We start from the raw sequence: 21,316 nt of genomic DNA on the forward strand, positions 1-21,316 counted from the left end.
ACCATATTTCATGGAAACATGTATTTAAAGTGGAAGCACTGCAGTGAAGTGCTTTGATTCTGTTGTTTTTACTTGCCAGAAAGTACATTAAAGAAAGCCCAAAAGTACATTCAGACTTTGCCCAGGCCAGGGTGATGGTTGTGACTCCTACAGCTGTCACCTCTGTTGCTCGCATTTATTGAATAGTTCCATTCCTGCTCTTTGCTTTTGCTGTCTCCAGAAGTGGAGAGTGGCAGAGGAAGTAGCTTAGTTGCTAATTGTGCTAGTTTTCCTTTTCCACTTGCGTGGTTATTGTTCAGTCGTCTCAGCTGCAGACACTAACAGCAAGCACCCCATCATGTACACATAGGCATGGTTGGAGGCTGCCTGAAAGAGGCTTCCCTTTTAGAGGTCTTTTTATGGGATATACATTCCTGTCTTTGTTCATGAAGCTGTAATTCCTGAACTTGGCATTTTTTCTTTTTGTGTGTGTGTGTTGCTTTTTTCAAATTCAAATTTAGTCAAAGTTGGAAGAGGCCCTCAACCTGGCAACAGAATTCCAGAATTCCCTACAGGAATTTATCAACTGGCTCACTCTAGCGGAGCAGAGTTTAAACATCGCGCCACCTCCCAGCCTTATTCTGAATACCGTCCTTTCCCAGATAGAAGAGCACAAGGTAACTATGAAGTGACGAACCTGTTGCCTTTCTTTGGAAAGAGTAGTTGAAAGAAATGCTCCTCTCCTTTACTTGAGGTTTTAAAAAGAACAATTTTTTCCTCTTAGGTTTTTGCTAATGAAGTAAATGCTCATCGAGACCAGATTATTGAACTGGATCAAACAGGAAATCAGTTGAAGTTCCTTAGCCAAAAGCAGGATGTTGTTCTGATCAAGAATTTGTTGGTTAGCGTCCAGTCTCGGTGGGAGAAAGTTGTCCAGCGCTCTATCGAAAGGGGCCGTTCACTGGATGATGCCAGGAAGCGGGCAAAACAAGTAAGTGATACACAATTTGTGATTCATTGAACGCTTTGTGCTGCATGCATCAAACATCTAGATTGGCTCTCTTCCAAGTGCTTTAGAGTTCACATATTCATTCCTGCTAAGATTTATTTCTTTGCTATTGGCAGTTCCATGAAGCCTGGAAAAAACTGATTGACTGGCTAGAAGATGCAGAAAGTCACCTGGACTCAGAACTAGAGATATCGAATGACCCAGATAAAATCAAACTTCAGCTTTCTAAGCACAAGGTAAAGTGGTTCATTATAGTACATCAGCATGGTACTCAGTAAATCAAAGGGAGTCAATATAATTAGTTGGTTAGTAATAAAAGTGGAACCAGGGTCTCATTTTATACAGATGAGAGTACGAAAGTATTGCTACCATGTTCTAGTTCATACGTGGACAGGAAAATTCCAAGCAAGATATGTTTAAATATTTCAGTATGGTCAATGGATAGCTCCAGACAAGTTCTCGCAGTAATACATTTCTTAATGTCAAGAAGGTGCTTTCAAAGCAACAAAAAGTGGCCCATTCAAGGCAGTTGCTTTTGAATAAATCTATTGAGGCAGTTAAATTCAAGACAGAGAAATCAGCTCAGGTGGTTATAACAGTGGCTGGATTTTGGGATCCCAAAGGGATCTTGATAGATTTTCCCAAAGGACACTGGACAATCATAAAGATTTATTAGAAGTTTTAAGACAATTGAAAACTGTCTTGGTGAGAATAAAAGGCCAGGAAAGTTGTGCCAGTGTACCTGCTCCTTCTTCAGTGGTGTGGTGAGGGCTGTTGTATGAGGATTTTGAATTTTACAGGTCCACCCCACAGACTTGTTTTTGCCCCTTCACACTCCTTTTTGTTTCCAAAACTCAAAAAGCCTTTTACAAAAGAACACAATTTAAGTCCATCAGGATGCCAAGATTGTAGTTTTGCCTTGGTGGACATCAAAGAGCCCAGAATTCTCTGGGGAATAGTTGGGGGGTGGGGAGTGCCACCTTTAGAAATGTATAAACTTAAATGGAAGACATATGGAGAAGCAATTTTTTTATCTTGTTTTATGCCAATGTCTATGATTTTGTACAATACTTTCATGCTTTTTTACTTCCCTTGTATCTAGACACTGTTGAACCAAATCAACAATCCATTTTTTCACTTAATAGCAGTCCAAACTAAGTAATTACCTGGATTAGCCAGTTAAAACTGTCTTTTTAAAGTTGCCATGCATTGCTGTATAGTGGAGTAAATAAAAACATCAAATTTTTAAGAGTATGTTATTGCTAATTCTCATTCGTGAAGGTATTTATATACTTCCTGTATATGGTAATCAACCTGAAAATTCAATTTTTTTTTTATTCCAAGTCAGAAAGTCTGCTGATTTTTAACATATATGTTTCTTTTCTTTGGGGGGAACATAGGAGTTTCAGAAAACTCTTGGTGGCAAACAACCAGTGTACGATACCACGATCAGAACTGGCAGAGCACTGAAAGAAAAGACTTTGCTTCCTGATGATACTCAGAAACTTGACAACTTACTGGGAGAAGTCCGAGACAAATGGGATACTGTGTGTGGCAAGTCCGTGGAGCGGTGAGCATGAAAGCCCCCTTCTTGGTTTTCTGTGTTATTCCAAAAGAGACTATTGGATTCCACAAGATGGCATTAGTAACAGGTTTGGCTAACATCTCTTCATGTTGCCAGCCAATCCAAAGAGAGTTATAAATTATTAGAATAAAATATATTAAGGCTACTTTTGTTTTAAACTTGAGCCTTATTGTGTTGGGAGTGGAGAGTGCTATAAAATCAAGCCAACAGTAACTTTCATAGTGAGTGCTCTCTTTGTGTCAAGGCACTGCAAAGCTTCTATATGCATCGAATCAGCAGTAGACCCGGCCTTCACTGAGCATGTGCTATGTGCCCAGCTGTGCTGTGCAGCACTTAATCGAGTGTTGTTTCCCATTTTACAAATGAGGAGACACAGAAAGAGGTTACTTAACGCCCCCAAAGTGTACTGGGGTGCCACCAAGTGGGTGAGCTGAAGTTGAACCTTGGCAGTTTGATTCTAAAGCTGGGACTTTCATCCACTGCCTCTCACTCTGTAATGCTGCTTTATAACATTTTTATGATAGCCCTCTGGATTATGCACTATTTGTATTTAAATGAGGCAAGTGAGGTTCAATGGTTAAGAGGCATCCCAGAGATAATCACTGCAAACCCCTACAAGACGTTATCAAAAGCAGAATCCTCTATTGGAATGTGTTATAAAGTAATTAATGAAGACCTTGAGTCATTAGGGTATTCCGTTTATGTAGCCATTGAGCGCTATAAGATGCTTCTAAGGAGTGTTCTTTTTCCTGTACTAGATCTAACCCATTCTCAAGAGTGATCATCTCTTAGTCACTTTAAAAAATAATTATTATAGTGAGATATACATAGCAAGTAATTTCTACATGTACATTTCTGTGGCCTTGATTATATTTTTCATTTCTTAGTCACTCTTAACAGTATTTCTAACTGTTCAAACATGAGCCCCCTCTCTGTATGGAGCTCACACAATATTCCCTGTCAGCAGTCAGAAATGTGCGCCCGTCATAAAATGAATCCTTAACCATGGTGGGGTTTGTGCGCTTTTCTCAGGCAGCACAAGTTGGAGGAGGCCCTGCTGTTTTCAGGCCAGTTCATGGATGCTTTGCAGGCTCTGGTTGACTGGCTGTACAAGGTGGAGCCGCAGCTGGCTGAGGACCAGCCTGTGCACGGGGACCTCGACCTCGTCATGAACCTCATGGATGCCCATAAGGTGAGGGGCAAGATCTGGGCTGCGTTGGGGGAAGGAAGACTGCTTGGTCCCAGCTGAAAGTGCACCTTCTGCTTAATGGGGAGGAAGAGCCCGTGTCTGCTGTTCACAGAGGCTGCTCCCTGCTCTGTGTGTTTAAGGCAACTGTTGGTGGGGGCTGTGTATCAGTCACAAAATATTTACCAAAACTAGTCTGATCCAGATTTGATACCTTGTCTCTTGGACTGAAAGCGTTTCTCAGACAAACCAATTTTCTTTCTTTTCTAGGTTTTCCAGAAGGAACTGGGAAAGCGAACAGGAACTGTCCAGGTTCTGAAGCGCTCAGGCCGAGAGCTGATTGAGAACAGTCGAGATGATACCACTTGGGTAAAAGGCCAGCTCCAGGAACTGAGCACTCGCTGGGACACTGTGTGTAAGCTCTCAGTCTCCAAACAAAGCCGACTCGAGCAGGCCTTAAAACAGGTAAGAGATTTGCCAAAACAACCCAAAGAGGGTGGATTTGATTTTCTTACTAGGAAATAGCCAGAGTAACAAAGTAAAAAAATTGACAAACTGAATGTTATACACAGCTTTTAACACTTATGTAGCTTAGAATAAAATAATTCAATGACTGATTTTTTAAAGATGCACCAATGAAAGATGACCTTGGTGCGGTGCGTCTAAGCCAGCCATCAAGCGGAGCATCACTGATGCTTTCCCCGGCATGCCCTAGGACTTTGCCTGCAGAGCACGGTTTATCTTCTATGTTTGGTTATTTCAGGCAGAAGAGTTTCGAGACACAGTCCACATGCTTCTCGAGTGGCTTTCTGAAGCAGAGCAAACACTTCGCTTTCGGGGAGCCCTTCCTGATGACACAGAGGCCCTGCAGTCTCTCATCGACACCCACAAGGTAATCCCGCCCTGTGGTAGCCTGTTCTGTGCTTGGAAACATCAGACTGCCTGTTAGAAAAATACAGAACTAGAACAGGCAGAGCTCACTGGGAATATTTGTGTTTTTTAAAAAGTTAAAAATACTGGCTGTAAACAAGCCAAACGATGGCACTGCTGAGTAAAGAAAAATGTGGGTTATTTTGCCTCTCTGTTACCCTTCCCTGGGACGTTCCTTTGTTTGACTTCCCTTTTACCATCCTTGGACCTTAGTCTGATCCCTGTCACTTACCAAGCTGCAAAGTACAATGCAGTAGTGCTTGAAGCCTCGTTCTGGCTCTTCTAGTGAGGTGGAAAAGGTGGTTCCTCTTTTCATTTTTGTGTTAGTTTTACCTTACTCACATGTCCCAGATTTTAATCTTGGCTTTGCCATTGTATTTGGTTGTGGGTGTTTTGTAGCCGTCATATTTATGTCAAAACAAAACAAAAAACAGAAGAAGGATGAAACACAATAGGAAAGGGGGCATGTTTTTGATCCTTCATAGAAGGTTCATTCCTTCACTTTCCTGTCTTGGAACTGGAAAGAAAATGACAAAACACCTAAATAATAGTGCTTAGGGATCGATGTCAACACGTGGTGGATGGGGGAGATGCTGAATATTTATTACCCCCTTAGCATAAGCTGACAATCCCTCTAGAGTAGATTTCTTAAGTTTTTGTTTCCAATTCTTTTTTGTTCAGGAATTCATGAAGAAAGTGGAAGAAAAGCGCATGGATGTTAATGCAGCCGTCGCAATGGGCGAGGTCATTCTGGCTGTGTGCCACCCTGACTGTATCACTACCATCAAACACTGGGTCACTATCATCCGAGCTAGGTTGGAGGAGGTGAGTCACTGATGTAAAGGAAGACTGTATACACCATGTAAAATGTGTTGATAGCAATAAAATAACTACAGAGCTTTGGTTTCTTTCCAAACAGGATGTACCAAATTCTCTTTCAGGCACCGATTTCTTATTCCAGCTCTTCACGCAGGTCTGTCAGTAGTATAATAAGAGCCAAGCATCTAGACTGCTTTAGGTGTCTGCCCACGATCATTGGGAGGGTCAGATGGAAAAGGGCTTTAAAAACACAGAAGGGGGTGAAGATTTGACTGAATGGCACCATGCTTGCTTTCTCCACAGGTCCTGACATGGGCTAAGCAGCACCAGCAGCGACTTGAAACAGCCCTGTCTGAACTGGTGGCTAATGCTGAGCTCTTGGAAGAACTTTTGGCATGGATCCAGTGGGCTGAGACCACCCTCCTTCAGCGGGATCAGGAACCAATTCCGCAGAATATTGACCGAGTAAAAGCCCTTATTGCTGAGCATCAGGTGTGTTCATCACATGGTGATTACTAATGCTGCCTGCATTGCTGTTGGAACCCATCTTGTTTGCCTTGTGCATTACAAATTAACACCCAACATAACAAAAGCATCACAGACTCAATGCCTTAAAACACCATCCATTACCTTAACAGTTTCCATGAGTCAGAAGTCTGTGTATGAGACAACTTAAGTTCTTGCCAGGCTGAAATCAAGATGTAAGCAGTATTTCTCAAATGAAGCTCAAAATCTTCTTTCAGACTTGGCCAAGTTTTTGGCAGAATTAGTTCCTTCTGGTGATAGGTCTGAGGTCTCCCATTTTCTTCTGACACTCCGCACTTTGAAACCTTGCTCTGGTTTTTGCACATAACCCTCTCACAACATGGGCGCTTATGTTGTCACAGCTAGCAGGAGAAACTCGCCCACTTGACAATGTTTTATGTAATACAGGGTAAACAAGGTGGTGGCTATCTTACCATACCCTAGGTCAGTGGTTCTCAACCTTCCTAATACCGCGACCCTTTAATACAGTTCCTCACGTTGTGGTGACCCCCCCCCAACCATAAAATTACTTTTGTTGCTACTTCATCACTGTCCTTTTGCTACTGTGATGAATCGGGTGACCCCTACTGGAGTGGAGGAGATTATACAGGGCATATACCATGGATTGGAATATTGGGGGGAAACTTTAAAATTTGTCTAAGACACCCTATTTTTATTGACTTCCCTCTGAGTTAAGGACCCATTAGTTTATATTCCCATTACATCTGGGATCTGAAAGACCACTTGCATGTGTCCAGAGTTGTGCTAAGAAAACCAACATTTAAAACTGAATGAAGGAAAGCTCCATTAAACTGTCTCACTAATCATCCATCCTTGTGAAGCAAATGTGTTTTTAATAATCTATAGTGAATGTTGTAGACAATGTATTTTTAGTGTGTCTGAATAATTGTTCCAACCAGCAAGTTCATATATTTCCTATCAGATTTACCTACATTGACTCCTTCCTGAGTGAGTGGCACCGATGATTTATCTCTTTCCTGCTCTGCCTTCAAGCTCCTGCTATTTCATCTCCTTCAAAGTGTTGAGATCAGACCCCGCCCCTCAGCTCCCAGTCCCCCTGAGTTAATGTCATCACTTGTCCTTTCCTTTTTCCGCTCATCCTTTAGTTCCCTGTTTTCTCTCTGTTTCCTATTCACTCCCCAATCCCTGTACATTCATCCTCATTCCCAACCCCTACACATTTATTACCTCAGCCATTTTGCTGTTGCACCTTGAAGTCAGATACCCTGTGTAACTCCTTCAGGTCTTTAGCATCTGGCAAGGCGCCTTGCCCAGTCATGTTTATTAGAAGGGCAGCTGCCAGTTCCTTAGGCAGTCATGGGCTTGGCCTTGTTAGTAACTAATGGCCTGATTCCGAGTCCAAGAACTCTCTCATCTCTGTATCTTGTTGTTTGGGTTTAACAGATGTTTATGGAGGAGATGACTCGAAAACAGCCTGACGTGGACCGAGTCACCAAGACATACAAAAGGAAAAGCGTCGAGCCTACTCATGGGCCTTTCACCGAGAAGTCCCGCAGTGGTGGCAGTACGTTTCCCATCCATTCTGTTCTAATACTTCCTTTCTGCCAAAAGAAAATGAGCACTTTCTTCGTGTCTACACCCACTTCCCCCAAAAAGCTACTTTTAAAAAACCGTAATGGAGTTGAACCCAAGTCTGTGTCTCTACAGCTTTTCTTAAATTGACTTGAGAAAAATGTTCCGTTGTCTTGGATTGGCATGAAATTTTGAGATGATTAAGTAAATTCTTTTTCAGTGACCTATTCATTGTTTTATCAGTGTAACCTGCCCACATACAAATTAGCTTGCACTAATTTTATAAAGTCAATCAGCTCCTATAAATTCATTGCTCATTTGGGTGGAGTTGACATTTCCTCAGGACGGTAGAATAAATTCGGTGAAGTTGTAGTAGGAAATAAATACCAGTTGGCTGAAGAGGAGAATCAGTAGTTTGAGAAGCAGTAAGCCTCCACATCTAAATATGGCCTGGCTCCATATTTCTTTTACTGACTACCACCTAGATGTGACTACAAGGAGTATTCAAGTTTATACTTTGTAATGGCTGTTTCTCTTGACAAACTGAAAACCACCTTGTTGTTGTTGTTTATCATTTTATTGGGAGCTCTTACAGATATTAATGACAATCCATAATTCAGTTAGATCAAGCATAATTTCACAATTGCTACCACCATTGATTTCAAAACATTTTCTTCTTGAACTCTTTGATACAGGCTCCCTCCCCCACCCTAAAAACCACCTTTTCTAATCTTGTAATATTCCCTCTTAGGGAAGCCCTTGAGCCAGCCTGCACCTCCACCCATGCCAATCTTCTCGCAAGCTGAAGCTAAAAATCCGAGGATCAACCAGCTCTCTGCCCGCTGGCAACAAGTGTGGCTGTTAGCATTGGAACGACAGCGGAAGCTAAATGATGCCTTGGACAGGCTGGAGGAGGTAATGCCCCACTAAGAGGCTTTCTCTGGAGGGAAAACCAAAAAACCAGACTCACTGCCATCGAGTCAGTGCTGATAAAGAGTGAACCCCCTGTGGCTTTCCAAGACTGTACTGGCTTACAGGAGTAGAAAACCCCATCTTTCTCCCGAGGATTGCTGGTTGTTTTGAACTACCGACCATGCAGATCACAGCCAGTGTATAATCACTGCAGCCCAGTGTGTAACCACTACCCCACCAGAGCTCCTCTGAAGTGACCCAGTCATCAAAAAGATTGCACTTCTGAGACCCTCTTAATATGACCCATGTGCTTCAGAGGTAGAAACAGGCCAGTACTGAGCAGCCGTCTCACACACAATTGTGAGAAACTTGTAGAACTTAGTTTTAGCACATGGTTTTGGGAAGCAAGATGCCAACTACTCCATATGAGGCAGGCCTTGCTGCAAATGAGAACCAGGAAAATAACCTCACAGAGTTAACTTAGGTATATATGTTTCTACACACAAAAAATGACTATTGTTCATCCCTTTATTTAAAGCTATAAGCTGCACATTTATACAATAAAGATTAATTTTTGTTATCTTAACTATTGATTAGCAGCTTTTACTAGATTATGAAAAGCAAATTTATTTTTAAGTATTACAAATTCATTGCCATAGAATCAATTCTGACTCACAGTGACCCTGTAGGACAAAGTAGTTCCCAAGGTTGTAACTCTTACAGAATATTTATGTCTGCTCTTTCTCCCTTGGACCGGCTGGTGAGCTAGAAACTGCCAGGCTTTTGGTTAGCTGGCTAGCACTCAACCACTGCTCCACCAGCATGTCTCCTGAAGTATCATTGTCCAGTCTAAAAATATAGTAGTATGCTTTCTGGTTTCCAAAGCGAACTTCTAATATCTTTTATATTTTTTATTTGTGCCTATCAAAGCAGCTGTGCCTGGAAGTGAGTGTTGTGTGTTTTTGTTTTTTCTGTAGGTCAGTTGAGTTTTAATACTATTTGGTTTTGAGTTGTTTTGTTCTTCCCCTTCCTCCCAGCGTGGGAGCTTGAAAGACCAGGGGAAACCGCTGCACTGTTAGTCATTTTGAGCATGTGCCACTGACCGAGCCGAATGCTGGGCGTCACTTGCCCACTGCACATGCCTGTCAGCGTTCTCTCTCAAGGCTACAGACTTGACACAGAAACCATTCAAAATACCACCTCTGGGGCCGTTCCAAAGACACATGCTTGGGCTCAGGGTTGGGGTCCTAAGGCTTTCAGCTGAAACTCCAGTTATCTTGTGGAAGTCTCAGGAAGAAAATTCTGAGAGACATGAGCCTCCTGATGTGGACTGTGTCTGTGGATATCATGCCTCTCAGATACCCTAAGTGAGAGGTGCTAAGGACCTTGCTTCTGGATCCATTCCCTCATGTCTGTAAGGGCGATTCCCCAACAAAGCCCAAAGGGAAAGCAAGGCTAACTCCACCCATTCTTTTTCTACATACTAAATATTTCCCATGATGTTTGTCCAGTGACTATGTCCTCCACTCTGTTAGGCCGCAGCTTGTATAATTAATCATGGCTTTGCAATCTCCTATGGAGGAGCCAGATTATACTGGCACAAAGGAGACTACGAGTTGGTGTGCCTTCTCCCTGGGAGGTCTGCATGGCTTTACTGAATGTCAGAGCTTCAGTATGCTTTGGGCATGTTTGAGGGACCCCAAGTTACAGCTCTTGTTTGACATGCTGCTTTCTGCTTAGTTGAAGGAATTTGCCAACTTTGACTTTGACGTCTGGAGGAAAAAGTATATGCGTTGGATGAATCACAAAAAGTCTCGGGTAATGGATTTCTTCCGACGAATTGACAAGGACCAGGATGGAAAGATAACCCGTCAGGAATTTATCGATGGCATTTTAGCATCCAGTGAGTCCAGTCATAACTTTAAACACATGTCACACCTGGAACTTCTTGCACTCTATAGAAACAGGCAATATTCTGGCTAACTAGTCTTTTCTGAAGTGAGAGCTATTGTCTTGGAAAAGAAGTACTATATTTACCTATTGATAATTGCTTCATCATTTTGATGGGAAAGTTCTACAGGGAATGAAAATAAAGTCTAGGCAGTCTTGTTTGGCACATTGTGGCAAAGCAAAACATGTTTGATGTAAAATGCTCATAAAACTAACTTTTCAGAGTTGTAGTTTCTGACACCAATATTACATTTTACAGAGCTTATGGCCTCACTTATTTTTACCAGAAACAATAATGGAGGCATGAGGTAGTTAAGTGACATCTTCAGGTCACAGAGCACATCTCACATTGCTACTCTACATAAAGTGGTCAGGCAAGGTCTGCCAGCCTGAGACTTGGAGGGAGGCTCCAGCCATGTGATAATTTGGGAGAGGAGATTGATGTAAAGGGAATAGCAGGTACAGAAGCAGAGATGGAATGAACTTGGTGTGTTCTATGGATGGGAAGGTTAACACAGCTTGAGTGTTAAGTGTCATGACCGAGGTGGGAAGAGAGGTAGAGATGAAGTTGTAGTGGCAGGCTGCAGCCAGATGACATAGTAGGATTTGGTAGACCATGGTAAAAAGTTCAAATTATAATCTCGAAATGTCGATGTGGGCATTCATCAGATGGTTTCATTAGAGGAACAATAAGATGTGGTTTATGTTTTAATAATTACTCTGGCTACTGCAATTATTCACACTTTACTTTTAAAAAGCAATCTGACAAGAACTTAAGACAGTAATCTAAATGTAGAAGGGGGCGGGAAACACGTCATACTGTTAACTCCAAATTATGACTGTTCTAAAATTGTGTGTGTGTGTATTTAAAGTAGCCAAAGCACAAAGCAATAGTAGGATGGATAAATGTTTAAGTTGATGGTAGGTATTGTATGAGTGGTTGTAATATATTTTGGTAGGTCTGAAATAACTACTCTTTTCTTTTCCCAAGTTAAGTGGAAAGCAAAGAAGCTGAGAACTTAGTTTATGGGTGATGTTTCCATTTTCATTGTAATAGTTTGTATGTTCTAAATTTTCTAAAATGGACATAGATTGCTTCTCAGATAAAAATCAAAACATAATACTAATGTAACTAGTATCAGCCCTCTTGTTAATGTTTTAAACTGTGATTTCTATCCCACCAGAGTTCCCTACCACCAAGTTAGAGATGACTGCTGTCGCTGACATTTTTGACCGAGATGGTGATGGCTACATTGATTACTATGAATTTGTGGCTGCTCTCCATCCCAATAAGGATGCTTACCGACCAACAACGGATGCAGATAAAATTGAGGACGAGGTATGGTGTATAATTGTATTTTGAGTGCATTCTTGACTGAGTTGTTACTGACCTGAGTTTGTTTGGGTGCAGTTGTCCTATCATCACTTCGACCTGTCTTTTGGGAAGTGATGATGTAGAGTTCTGTGTTAGGATCTCTTTTGGGCTGATGTTGAGCAAAGAAGATCTCTTGGATGGTTGAGCTCTAGCTCAGTCCACATGAATTGTTGCTCAGGAAGTGTATAGAGCCTTTCCAGGGGACCACACTTGCTGGTTCACAGTTAACTGTGTTTAGAGCTGCCTCATCTCTCAGTCTTTAGAATCCTACCTCAGAGTCCAGGGGAGTAGTCTTCATATATGGCATTAAGAGCTGAACTGGAAAGTAATTTTTAAGAGAGTATGTACCCACAGGATTCTGTGTTAAAATGACTCTGCGTCCATTCATTGAAGATGGCAGTTACTATTGCTGCTATTGGGTTCCATCAAGTCGATTCAAACTCAGCAACCCAGAAGACAAGTAGAACTGCCCCATCGGGTTTTCTTGGCTGCAATTTTTATGGAAGCAGACTGCGAATTCTTTCTGCTACAGAGCTGCTGCTGGGGGGGTTCAGACTACTGATCTTTAGGTTAGCAGTGAGTGTTAGCTGCGTCAACAGGCCTGCGCCATCTTCCTTAGTAGCATGTGCATATCCCCAGATTCGTTAATGAAGCAGCCACATGCTGCGACCCTTGGAGAGTGGCCCTGGAACACACCAGGACAAGTTTCCAGGGCATCTCAGATTCTTACGTTAAAGGTCAAAGCAGTCATAATTTGCTTCATTAGCCTATTTGTTTTGATAAGACACATATTAGATGTTTCCTTAGAATTTTTTTCTATTGTAAAATGGGTTATCTGTTTATCCTTATTATTTAAAAATAGTGTCAGTATTGTATCAACTTTTTCCTTAGAAGGAATTTTAAAGCAGGATGGAAGAATGTATTTGTTTCTTGGGCATTTCTTCTGTGCTCTTTTGCCTTCCAAGTTTTGATTACCTTGATTAGTAAGTAACCTTTATTCTAAATAGAAGACAAATAACGGTGTTAGAAACCTTAAATGCCTACAGAACAGATCATGAGTAGTTTCTGTTTGGATGTAAAAATCTGTTTCTCTAAAGCAGTGGTTCTCAACCTTCCACATGCTGCGACCCTTTAATACAGTTCTTCATGCTGTGGTGACCCCCAACCATAAAATTATTTTCATTGCTACTTCATCACTGTAATTTTGCTACTGTTAGGAATCAGGCAACCCCTATGAACGGGTTGTTCGACACCGCTCCAGAGGAGTTGCAACCCACACATAGGTTGAGAACCGCTGCTCTAAAGAGTAAGTCTTGCTCTTTTCACATGTTTCTTGTTTAAAACCAATAGGTCACAAGACAAGTGGCTCAGTGCAAGTGTGCAAAAAGATTTCAGGTGGAGCAGATTGGAGAGAATAAATACCGGGTAAGGAAAAGAAAACCATCCTTTGTGGTAGTTCTTCATATGTGGTCCTTGTAGATGAAATCAACTTAACCCACAGCAAACTGGATGACTCTACCTCACATCTACGGATGATGGGAGACTGAGGCCATGGGACTTGAGAGGTGCTCACGCCCTGACCCCGTGTCTGCACATATGAGCTGGCAGGTGTCCTGATGGACTAAGCTTGGTGCCCTGCCTATGTGTAATTGAGTTCTGAGATCAGAGACTTTTCACTACTGGCCAAAACTTGGGAGATGAGGTACCTTTACCAAAATAAATAAACCATTATAGCTAATGGCTGGCCATTCTTACCAAAAAAAGTCTTCCCCTAAAGTCTGGTCATCGTGAACCTCAACAGCTCTAAGGCTCAGAGAAGGCTGGAGGAACTGTGGCTAGGCCCCAAGAGATATTGCTCTGAGCCAGTCTACAAATGGGGCCTAGAGGCACTGGGAAGATGCCAGGCTCAGTGGTCTTCTTTGGGGGGGGGGGGGGGAGCACCATAGTTAGTATAGAAAGGATTTAAGCCAGGGATCTTAAAATATGCATATATTCAGTAGCCTGTCAGAATTCTGTAAAGTCCTACGTAAAGTCTAGTATTGGCCGAGAGGATTTAAGTGGCCATGCCAGATAGCACAGTTATGTGTACTGAGGTAGACAAATCTAGTTTACATCAAAAATGTCCTCAGAGTTCATCAAAAGTACAGTATGCTATTATTAGCTGGACAGTATTTTAGTGATTCTGCTTTGAATCTGACCCAGGGCATTTAGTTATTAATTCCAAGGTATTTTGTGTTTGTGTGTGGGGTTTTGCTTCCTTGTTTTTGTGAGAAATAAAAAATGATTTATGCATATGGGAAATGAGTTAGCAAGAACAACCTATCTGGGGTCAGCTGTTTGTCACTCTGTTTGAAGTCTGGTAACATGACTGCGTAGTTTTCATGCCCTAGTGTTAATTTGACAACGTGTTCTCTTTTTTTTCCTTCCACTTCCTCCGTCCTTTATTCTTACTGTCTGTAGTTCTTCCTCGGCAATCAGGTACAGTGTGCCTTGCAACATTCTTTCTCACTGGGAATGGCCTGTGTAGTTAATGCCGCCTGATCTGTGCTGTGGGGAGAGGATGTAATCTGAAGCATGCCTGGATCACATCTGGTTATCTTACCAAGTGGAGAAACAATTAAAGGACCAGTATTACAAAGCAAAGCAAATGAGTGATTTTTTTTAAGGTGAAATTTTTTATTCAAAGTTGATAGGATAAAAGTCAGTGGCAGTCCTGGACTGTTATAAGTAACATGATTCTGGAGAAATTGAGGCCTAGGGTATCGAATCATTCCACTTCTAAAAGGAGTTGGTCTTAATGCTCCTGAATTAGAATCAGACCACACAGCACAGGCTGATTGACATCAAAGTCTTTTAACAGTGAGCATGAGTCTTATACTCTACACAAGTGAGAAAAAGTACTTGAGTGGCTTTAGTACTGAGACTGTTTAAATTTCTTTAATATTGATAACAGGTAGTGCCCAACCTACAACTTTTTTTGCACTGAAGAGCACTCAGAACTTTCAGCCTTTCGTTGTTCTTTTGTTTTGATTGTTTGGGGCACATCGTATTGTTAGTAATGTGGGCTGCCTACAATGTGACCATGTTGCAGTGCATTAGTTGCCCATGTTATTCTCATACCAACCCCAAGGACAGAGATCAGCTCTTTTAAAGAGAATGATAAAAGGCAATGATAAGAAAAACTTTTCTTTTTAAAAATGATACTCTGAAAAGGATGATGGCAACATGTACAAATGTGCTCGACACGATGGATGTATGGATTGTCATAAGAGCTGTAAGAGCCCCTGATAAAATGACTTAAAAATAAAAAGATAATCAACTTGCATCAGAACTGACTGTAACAGTGTCTGTAACCATTGTTTAAGTGAGGGGCTACCTGTAATAAGTACATGAGAAGTATAGTGTAGAAATCCTAATTGGCTGTAGCCCGGAGCCAGCCAATTATGGCCAGCTATCCAAAATGTAATGGTATCAAATGACAGACTTAGAAAGAAGACAAGATGCTTTCACTCCACTTGGTAATTTTAACCTTTCAGATCTTTCTGAGGGCTCTGGGATCCTGTCTAAACGGAAGGAAGTTGCATGAGTAAAATCTGTCAGTGTGATATGAAATTAATAATACTAAGAGTTGATTTGAGATCCTCATTGTTAAGTTCCAGGCACTACAATAATCACTAATCACATTAACATTTAAGGGAAAATGAGGCCAGTCAAATTAACTTAAGTAAATCATTGCATAAGAGTACAAATACAGCCTGTTTACTATTGGCCACATAGAGGCCTGGGGGGCGTTCTTTGAAGAGGCATCACTGGCTGCTCTACTGCCCCACTGACCAGGAGCAGGTCCAAGGATATTGTTCCAGTATTGGAAACAACATGACACTTTGTTTCATTTTACACAGGCACCTTAGAACCTCTAGGTCTGCATGCTGTGGTTACACAGCCAACACCAGAGCTATTGCAGGAGCCCTGCTCGCCATCATGGTGGCCAGACGTTGTTCTGGAGTCTCTGCCTGACAGCCAGCCCGACTTTCACAGCTCTTCATTTTTAAGGCAGCCAGCACCCTTACGGGGGCCTCATACTCTGGTTGCTGACTTGATTCAAACTTCCTACTCCTCATAGCGTAATATAAATGAGTTTGAATTGTTTAAAAAGAGATATTTAATAAGAAATCAAAAAGAATTGTGAAGTAGAGTAATTGTAAAGGCTGGCAGACGAATTGCAGAACTCAGTAGTTGCTTCACACTGGTGCACGTACAGGACCTTAATCCCATCCTCCCCTCACCCAACAAGAGAAAACTCCATCCAGTGATTCAGGCATCGCTGCTCTTGGGTCTGGTAAGCTCCTCAGTGCTGGGGGTCACCGGAGTCTCGCTCACTGGGCCCATCTGAGGAGGGAGAGTTCTTCCTATGACAGGGTGTCTGTCCCTTTAGATCTCTGGGTTCCCATATCAGTGCCCTTCCTAGTGCACCGTGCAATGGCTGTAGTCACTTTGAATACAAATTCAAACACCGTATGAAATGAAGGGTGTAGGATTCTTTATTTTCAAAATAAAAGACTAGGGAGGGGCATAGTATTTTTTCAGGCACTTTGTAGAAACAGTGCACAAGTGTCTGTGCGGCCACCTAGTGTGGAGAGTGACTACAAGTGCACTGATTTTGGAGGAGGTTAGTTTTGCATTCTTAAGCATCTTTTTTAGCATTTGCAATTTTGAGCTGTGTATCAAAGTTTGATTTCCTTTTATAACTTAGAAAAGCCTAATTAAGTAATTAAGCTTCCTCTTTTCTTAGGAACATTCTCTTGGAATTAAGTAAATTCAGGAACTCCATTTCTCCCATCTAAAATTTGCTTTCTGCTTTAGGATCGTAGTATACCTCTTTCTTCATTTTGGGAAGAGAATGTACAATGGGAAACTCCAGATATTTTGACAGGCTGGGAAGTAGAAAAGGAAAAATAATTAACAAAGTCATGCTTGTTTTGGCATCCCAAAGTGATTATAGAATATTGTTTGTCATCAAGTTGGTAAATTAAGATTTGATTTGTTCACCCAAATTTTAGTGTAAATAACATCTAATCATTTGTTCAGCTGAAGAGCTGTCTCTGCTAATGACATCACAACTGGAGAATTCTTAGAGATTCTCTCTGAAAATCTGCCACACGCAAAATCAGGTTTCCTTCTGAGCTTTCATGATGATGCTTTGCAAGGGTTTTCCTAAGGCTTGGGATATCACTCACTGTTCTCTCTCTTACCATTGAGCACACTGTATTCAGAAGGTGGCATCCCCTTTGTAGCTCCTTTTTCTTTGGTATGAGAACAAATTTGTCTATAAAGAAAAGTTGGGTTTTAATTTGGACAGTCTTTATTTTTTTTTTTTTTTTTGGGACAGTCTTTAAAGGAAACAAAGTGAGCTAACATGTGGTCTCTTCTTGCCCCTGCCCCCATTTGGGTGCTGGGAAAAAGTGTGACCATCAAAAGTTAACTTTATCCCAACAAAGTGTGTCTGATATTTTTGCCTTTCTGTGTTCTTTTGTTTTAAAAAACAAAATTATGAAAAATACAGAAATTGAAAATAGTATATCAGATTTTCCTTACCAAAGTTTCATTCCTGTCTGAATACAGTCTGCTTTGTAACAAGAGAAAAGTTAGACCTGGTTTAATGCATGCTCATTGACTTTCACATTGATTCCACAGTTTGGGGATTCTCAGCAGTTGCGGCTGGTCCGTATTCTGCGCAGCACAGTAATGGTTCGAGTTGGTGGAGGATGGATGGCCTTGGATGAATTCTTAGTGAAAAATGATCCCTGCCGAGGTAAGGAACTGTCCTGAGCATGAATTACGTGCTAGATGTGCACACACCTTGACCCTTTGCGCTCTCAGAGAGTATTGATGGTAGCTACTATCTGTTGGTGTGGTGTTTTGTTGTTAAGCTGCCCAGGTGTGATTCCCCCTAGCACAGATTAGCACTCAAGGCATGGCAGTCAGGGACCAAGGGAAGCAGCAGGAGAGGGTGATGCTGTCAGGGAGACAGGACTCAAAGGGAAGTAGTCAGGAGAGTTGAGTTTGTTGATGTCATCCAAATACTGGTTTTGGGTATGAAGTTACTACTGGCTTGAAAAGGAGCCTGATGCAACCCTTTGGTTTCCTTGGTGCTTTACCCCTTTTCTTGTCATTCCTGTCACTGAAATTTGAGGGACTGGGCCTTTTCCTTGCAGGGAAGGTCTGGTGAGCCCCCTCCCCTTGGAGGGAGGAGGAAGGACACTTCTAAGCAAGCCCATGGCTGTCTAATAAACACAGAAACTGCTGGCACACCAGCCCAAAGGCGAGAGAAGAGAATAAATTTAGTTTGCCCTCAAGTGAAGGCACCTGCAGCTGTGGCTCTGGGAGGCCTGCATCCAGGAACGAAAAATACCAGTTGCTAAATCCTCATCCCCTGTGTCCTTTTATTCTGTCTTATTAGCTGAACTGCATGTGGGTTCAGGAGGCTGCCCTCTGTCTGCCACTTCGTCTCTTTCTTGACCAGTTTCTGCGTTTCCTGCTGTCTCTCTTTCTTTGTGTTTATATGTTTTTTTATTCTAGTTCACCATCCTGGGAGTAAAATAAAGCGCTCTGATTCCAGCTCTTCAATTTCCAGTCAGTCTCCCATAGGTTGGCTTTTAAGCTTTGTCCCTCTTAACCACACCCTAGCCCATTAAGAATGGCTTTGCTTTTTAAATTGTAACACCTCCCGGCTCTGTGATATCTGCTGTCATTATGAATGCTTTGAAATAGCCCGACTGAAACTTTTCTAACTTCTGTAAGGGAAGGCACAAAGTACTCTGAGATGGCACGCAGGGAGCTTAGTCTGAGTTTGTGTTTATTTACCAGATTCTCTGGGTGTTATGTGCCGCATGCTGTTAGAACTTTAGAGCCAATGTTCTATTTGTGCCGCGTCACCACCCTGTGAGGGTTAGGGGACATTAGCTCCACTTTATAGAGGGGAGAATTGAGGCACAGAGACACGTGTCAAAGGCTGACTCCAAATCCAAAGCCGCCTCTTTCGGACTACAGAGCTGTGTGTCTCAGAGGCCAGCATGCCGCCGCCACCCCTTTCTCTGCATTCATGATTGTCCAGCCTGCATAATCCAATTACTGAAGTGTATTTCTAAATTTAGAAGAAAAAATGTTTACAGTTATATAACTTCTCTGGAAGTGGTTTATAGTCTGAAGCATTTAAAGGGGACAGGGCAGAAGGGTAATTCTCACATGAATTCAGATGGGCCCATGAATAGTTCTTTTAATTTTAACTCATTGTGAATTTCTTCTTTTTTTTAATCGTTTTATTAAGGGATCATACAACTCTTATCTCAATCCATACATACATCAATTGTGTAAAGCATATTTGTACATTCATTGTCCTCATCATTCTCAAAACATTTGCTCTTGACCTAAACCCCTGGCATCAGCTCCTCATTTTTCCCCTCCCTCCCTGTCCTTCCTCCCTCATGAACCCTTGATAATTTGTAAATTATTATTTTGTCATATCTTACCCTGCCCGACATCTCCCTTCACCCACTTTTCTGTTGACTCATTGTGAATTTCATCCAGTAAACTACAGTTGAATGTTACGCAGTATGAAATTTTCACCAGGAATTCTTTTCTAAAAAGGTAATTCATTTTGAAAACAATTTTTTTGATGAAAACTTGAGTTTAAATAAGGAAAAGTCAAAAGAAACGGGGGGGGGGGGTTGAGTAAATACATTACTTTAACCTAACACAATAAAACATTATTCCTTTCTAAATCTATCGGTACACATTGTCATCTTGTTATGTATGTGTCAGACTAAACCAAAGACATGCATGTAGCATTTTGTAATCCTTGGTTGCCTGTTTACTCGCTGCCTGCTGTATTTGCTCGATATACAATAACATCACGCTGCCGGCCAAGGAGAGCACTGCCTGCTTTGTCCTCATCTTAGCATTTAAAAACTGGGACCCCAAAGAAATTGGGAGGACCATCTCATAGCTATTTCCTATGGAACATAGTAGCCATTTTCAGCATTCTTGGAGCAAACAAGGTAAGGTTTTCTTCTGTTCTTATCATGGAACGCCGCCTTCAAGCTTAATAATTACCGTGATTCCATTGATTGTGGAGAGGAAAACTCCCCAGCAGCTTTGTAGACGTTGTAACTCCACCAGAGGTGAATGGGATGAGCTATTTCTGATCAAACAAAATGTGCTTTTTCATATCTGCTGGGACAGATAGCATGAACATTGAAAAGAGAAAAGTTATGTGAGGCTGTCCAGAGTTCTGTGAGGATTCATGTGGCTTCTAGCAGCATCTGTTGGCGTAGGTTTGAGTCACTGGTCTGTAGGTTGTTATACTCACTACAAAATTTATGACAATATTGTAATGCCTTTGTGCACACTCATGTGTCATCTCCATTTATACAGCTGTTTAAAAAGATGAACTCCCTTTCCTGCTGAGTACATTTACAGTGCTTTAAAACTCGGTGTTATCAACTCATTTCTAACTCTTATATAGCAATCCTATATAGGATCGAGGACAACTATATAGGTTTCCAAAATTATAACTCTATGGGAGTAGAGAGTCTCATCTTTCTGCCTCAAAGCAGCCAATGGTTTCGAACTGCTGATTTTCCAGGTAACAGCCCATAAGGTAACAACTACACCAACGAATTGAATCATTTATTGTCCTCTTTACCAAGATGAGAACAACAGAAATATGAGAATTTCAATATTGTGATCATAAAGGCCTAAGATCCAAGAGAATGGAAAATACAGAGAAAGAAGAAAATTTAAAGGGGGGGGCAAACCTAATTAGCTACACTGTCTGGTCTAGTGTAGGAGTTCCAGTGGTGTAGTGAGTGGGTGGCATGTTGGTCGCTAACCCCTGTTGGATCCCACTGGTTGTCCCCGAGGAGCAATTTTATAGTTCCTATAAAGATCACGGCCTCAGAGGCCCACAGGCAGCTAGTTCTCTCTGCCCTGTAGAGTCAATGTGAGTCAGAATCTACTCTGACACTGAGATCTTCCCTGGTGTAGGCCTAGTTAGGATATAAACATTTTTTATTTTTATGAAGTCATATTTATTTTTTTCTTTTGCTATCCAATATATTTTTTCACCTAGGGGTTTCTTTAATTGTTTTTTTAAATACATTTATTGAGGTCTCTTACATCTCTTATCACAATCCATATATTCATCCAATTGTTCAAGCACATTTGCACATATGCTACCATCATCATTTTCAAAGTATTCTGTTCCCATTGAGCCCCTGATATCAGCTCCACTTTGCTTTCTTTCCCCTGCCCACCTGCCCTCACAAACCTTTGATAAGTTTTAGATTATTATTTTCATCTTACATCGTCCACCGTCACCCTTCACCCACTTTTCCTTTGTTCATCTCCGGGGAGGGGGTTATAGGTTGATCCTTGCGATTGATTCCCCCTTTCTCTCCCCACCCTCCCCTAATTCTCCTGGTAACTCTACTC

The 21,316-nt window shown here is 41.6% G+C and overlaps 1 protein-coding gene across 2 annotated transcripts in view; it reads left to right on the plus strand.

The window, feature by feature from the left end:
- The window catches only part of MACF1 (microtubule actin crosslinking factor 1), a 384,195-nt gene that overhangs the window by 354,294 nt on the left and 8,585 nt on the right, over nucleotides 1–21,316 (plus strand). The window contains exons 81-96 of one of the 2 annotated variants that reach the window (XM_075554201.1): nucleotides 501–656; nucleotides 764–970; nucleotides 1,105–1,224; nucleotides 2,389–2,558; nucleotides 3,606–3,765; nucleotides 4,030–4,224; nucleotides 4,523–4,651; nucleotides 5,371–5,514; nucleotides 5,812–6,000; nucleotides 7,459–7,579; nucleotides 8,339–8,502; nucleotides 10,240–10,402; nucleotides 11,634–11,788; nucleotides 13,175–13,249; nucleotides 14,285–14,302; nucleotides 17,519–17,636. In XM_075554201.1, the coding sequence (XP_075410316.1) occupies nucleotides 501–656; nucleotides 764–970; nucleotides 1,105–1,224; nucleotides 2,389–2,558; nucleotides 3,606–3,765; nucleotides 4,030–4,224; nucleotides 4,523–4,651; nucleotides 5,371–5,514; nucleotides 5,812–6,000; nucleotides 7,459–7,579; nucleotides 8,339–8,502; nucleotides 10,240–10,402; nucleotides 11,634–11,788; nucleotides 13,175–13,249; nucleotides 14,285–14,302; nucleotides 17,519–17,636 (2,284 nt within the window). The remainder of the gene's footprint in view (nucleotides 1–500; nucleotides 657–763; nucleotides 971–1,104; nucleotides 1,225–2,388; nucleotides 2,559–3,605; nucleotides 3,766–4,029; nucleotides 4,225–4,522; nucleotides 4,652–5,370; nucleotides 5,515–5,811; nucleotides 6,001–7,458; nucleotides 7,580–8,338; nucleotides 8,503–10,239; nucleotides 10,403–11,633; nucleotides 11,789–13,174; nucleotides 13,250–14,284; nucleotides 14,303–17,518; nucleotides 17,637–21,316) is intronic. The other variant, XM_075554202.1, reaches the window with a different exon arrangement.

The sequence above is a fragment of the Tenrec ecaudatus genome, chromosome 1, assembly GCF_050624435.1.
Source record: "Tenrec ecaudatus isolate mTenEca1 chromosome 1, mTenEca1.hap1, whole genome shotgun sequence".
NCBI classification, from domain to species: Eukaryota; Metazoa; Chordata; class Mammalia; order Afrosoricida; family Tenrecidae; genus Tenrec; species Tenrec ecaudatus.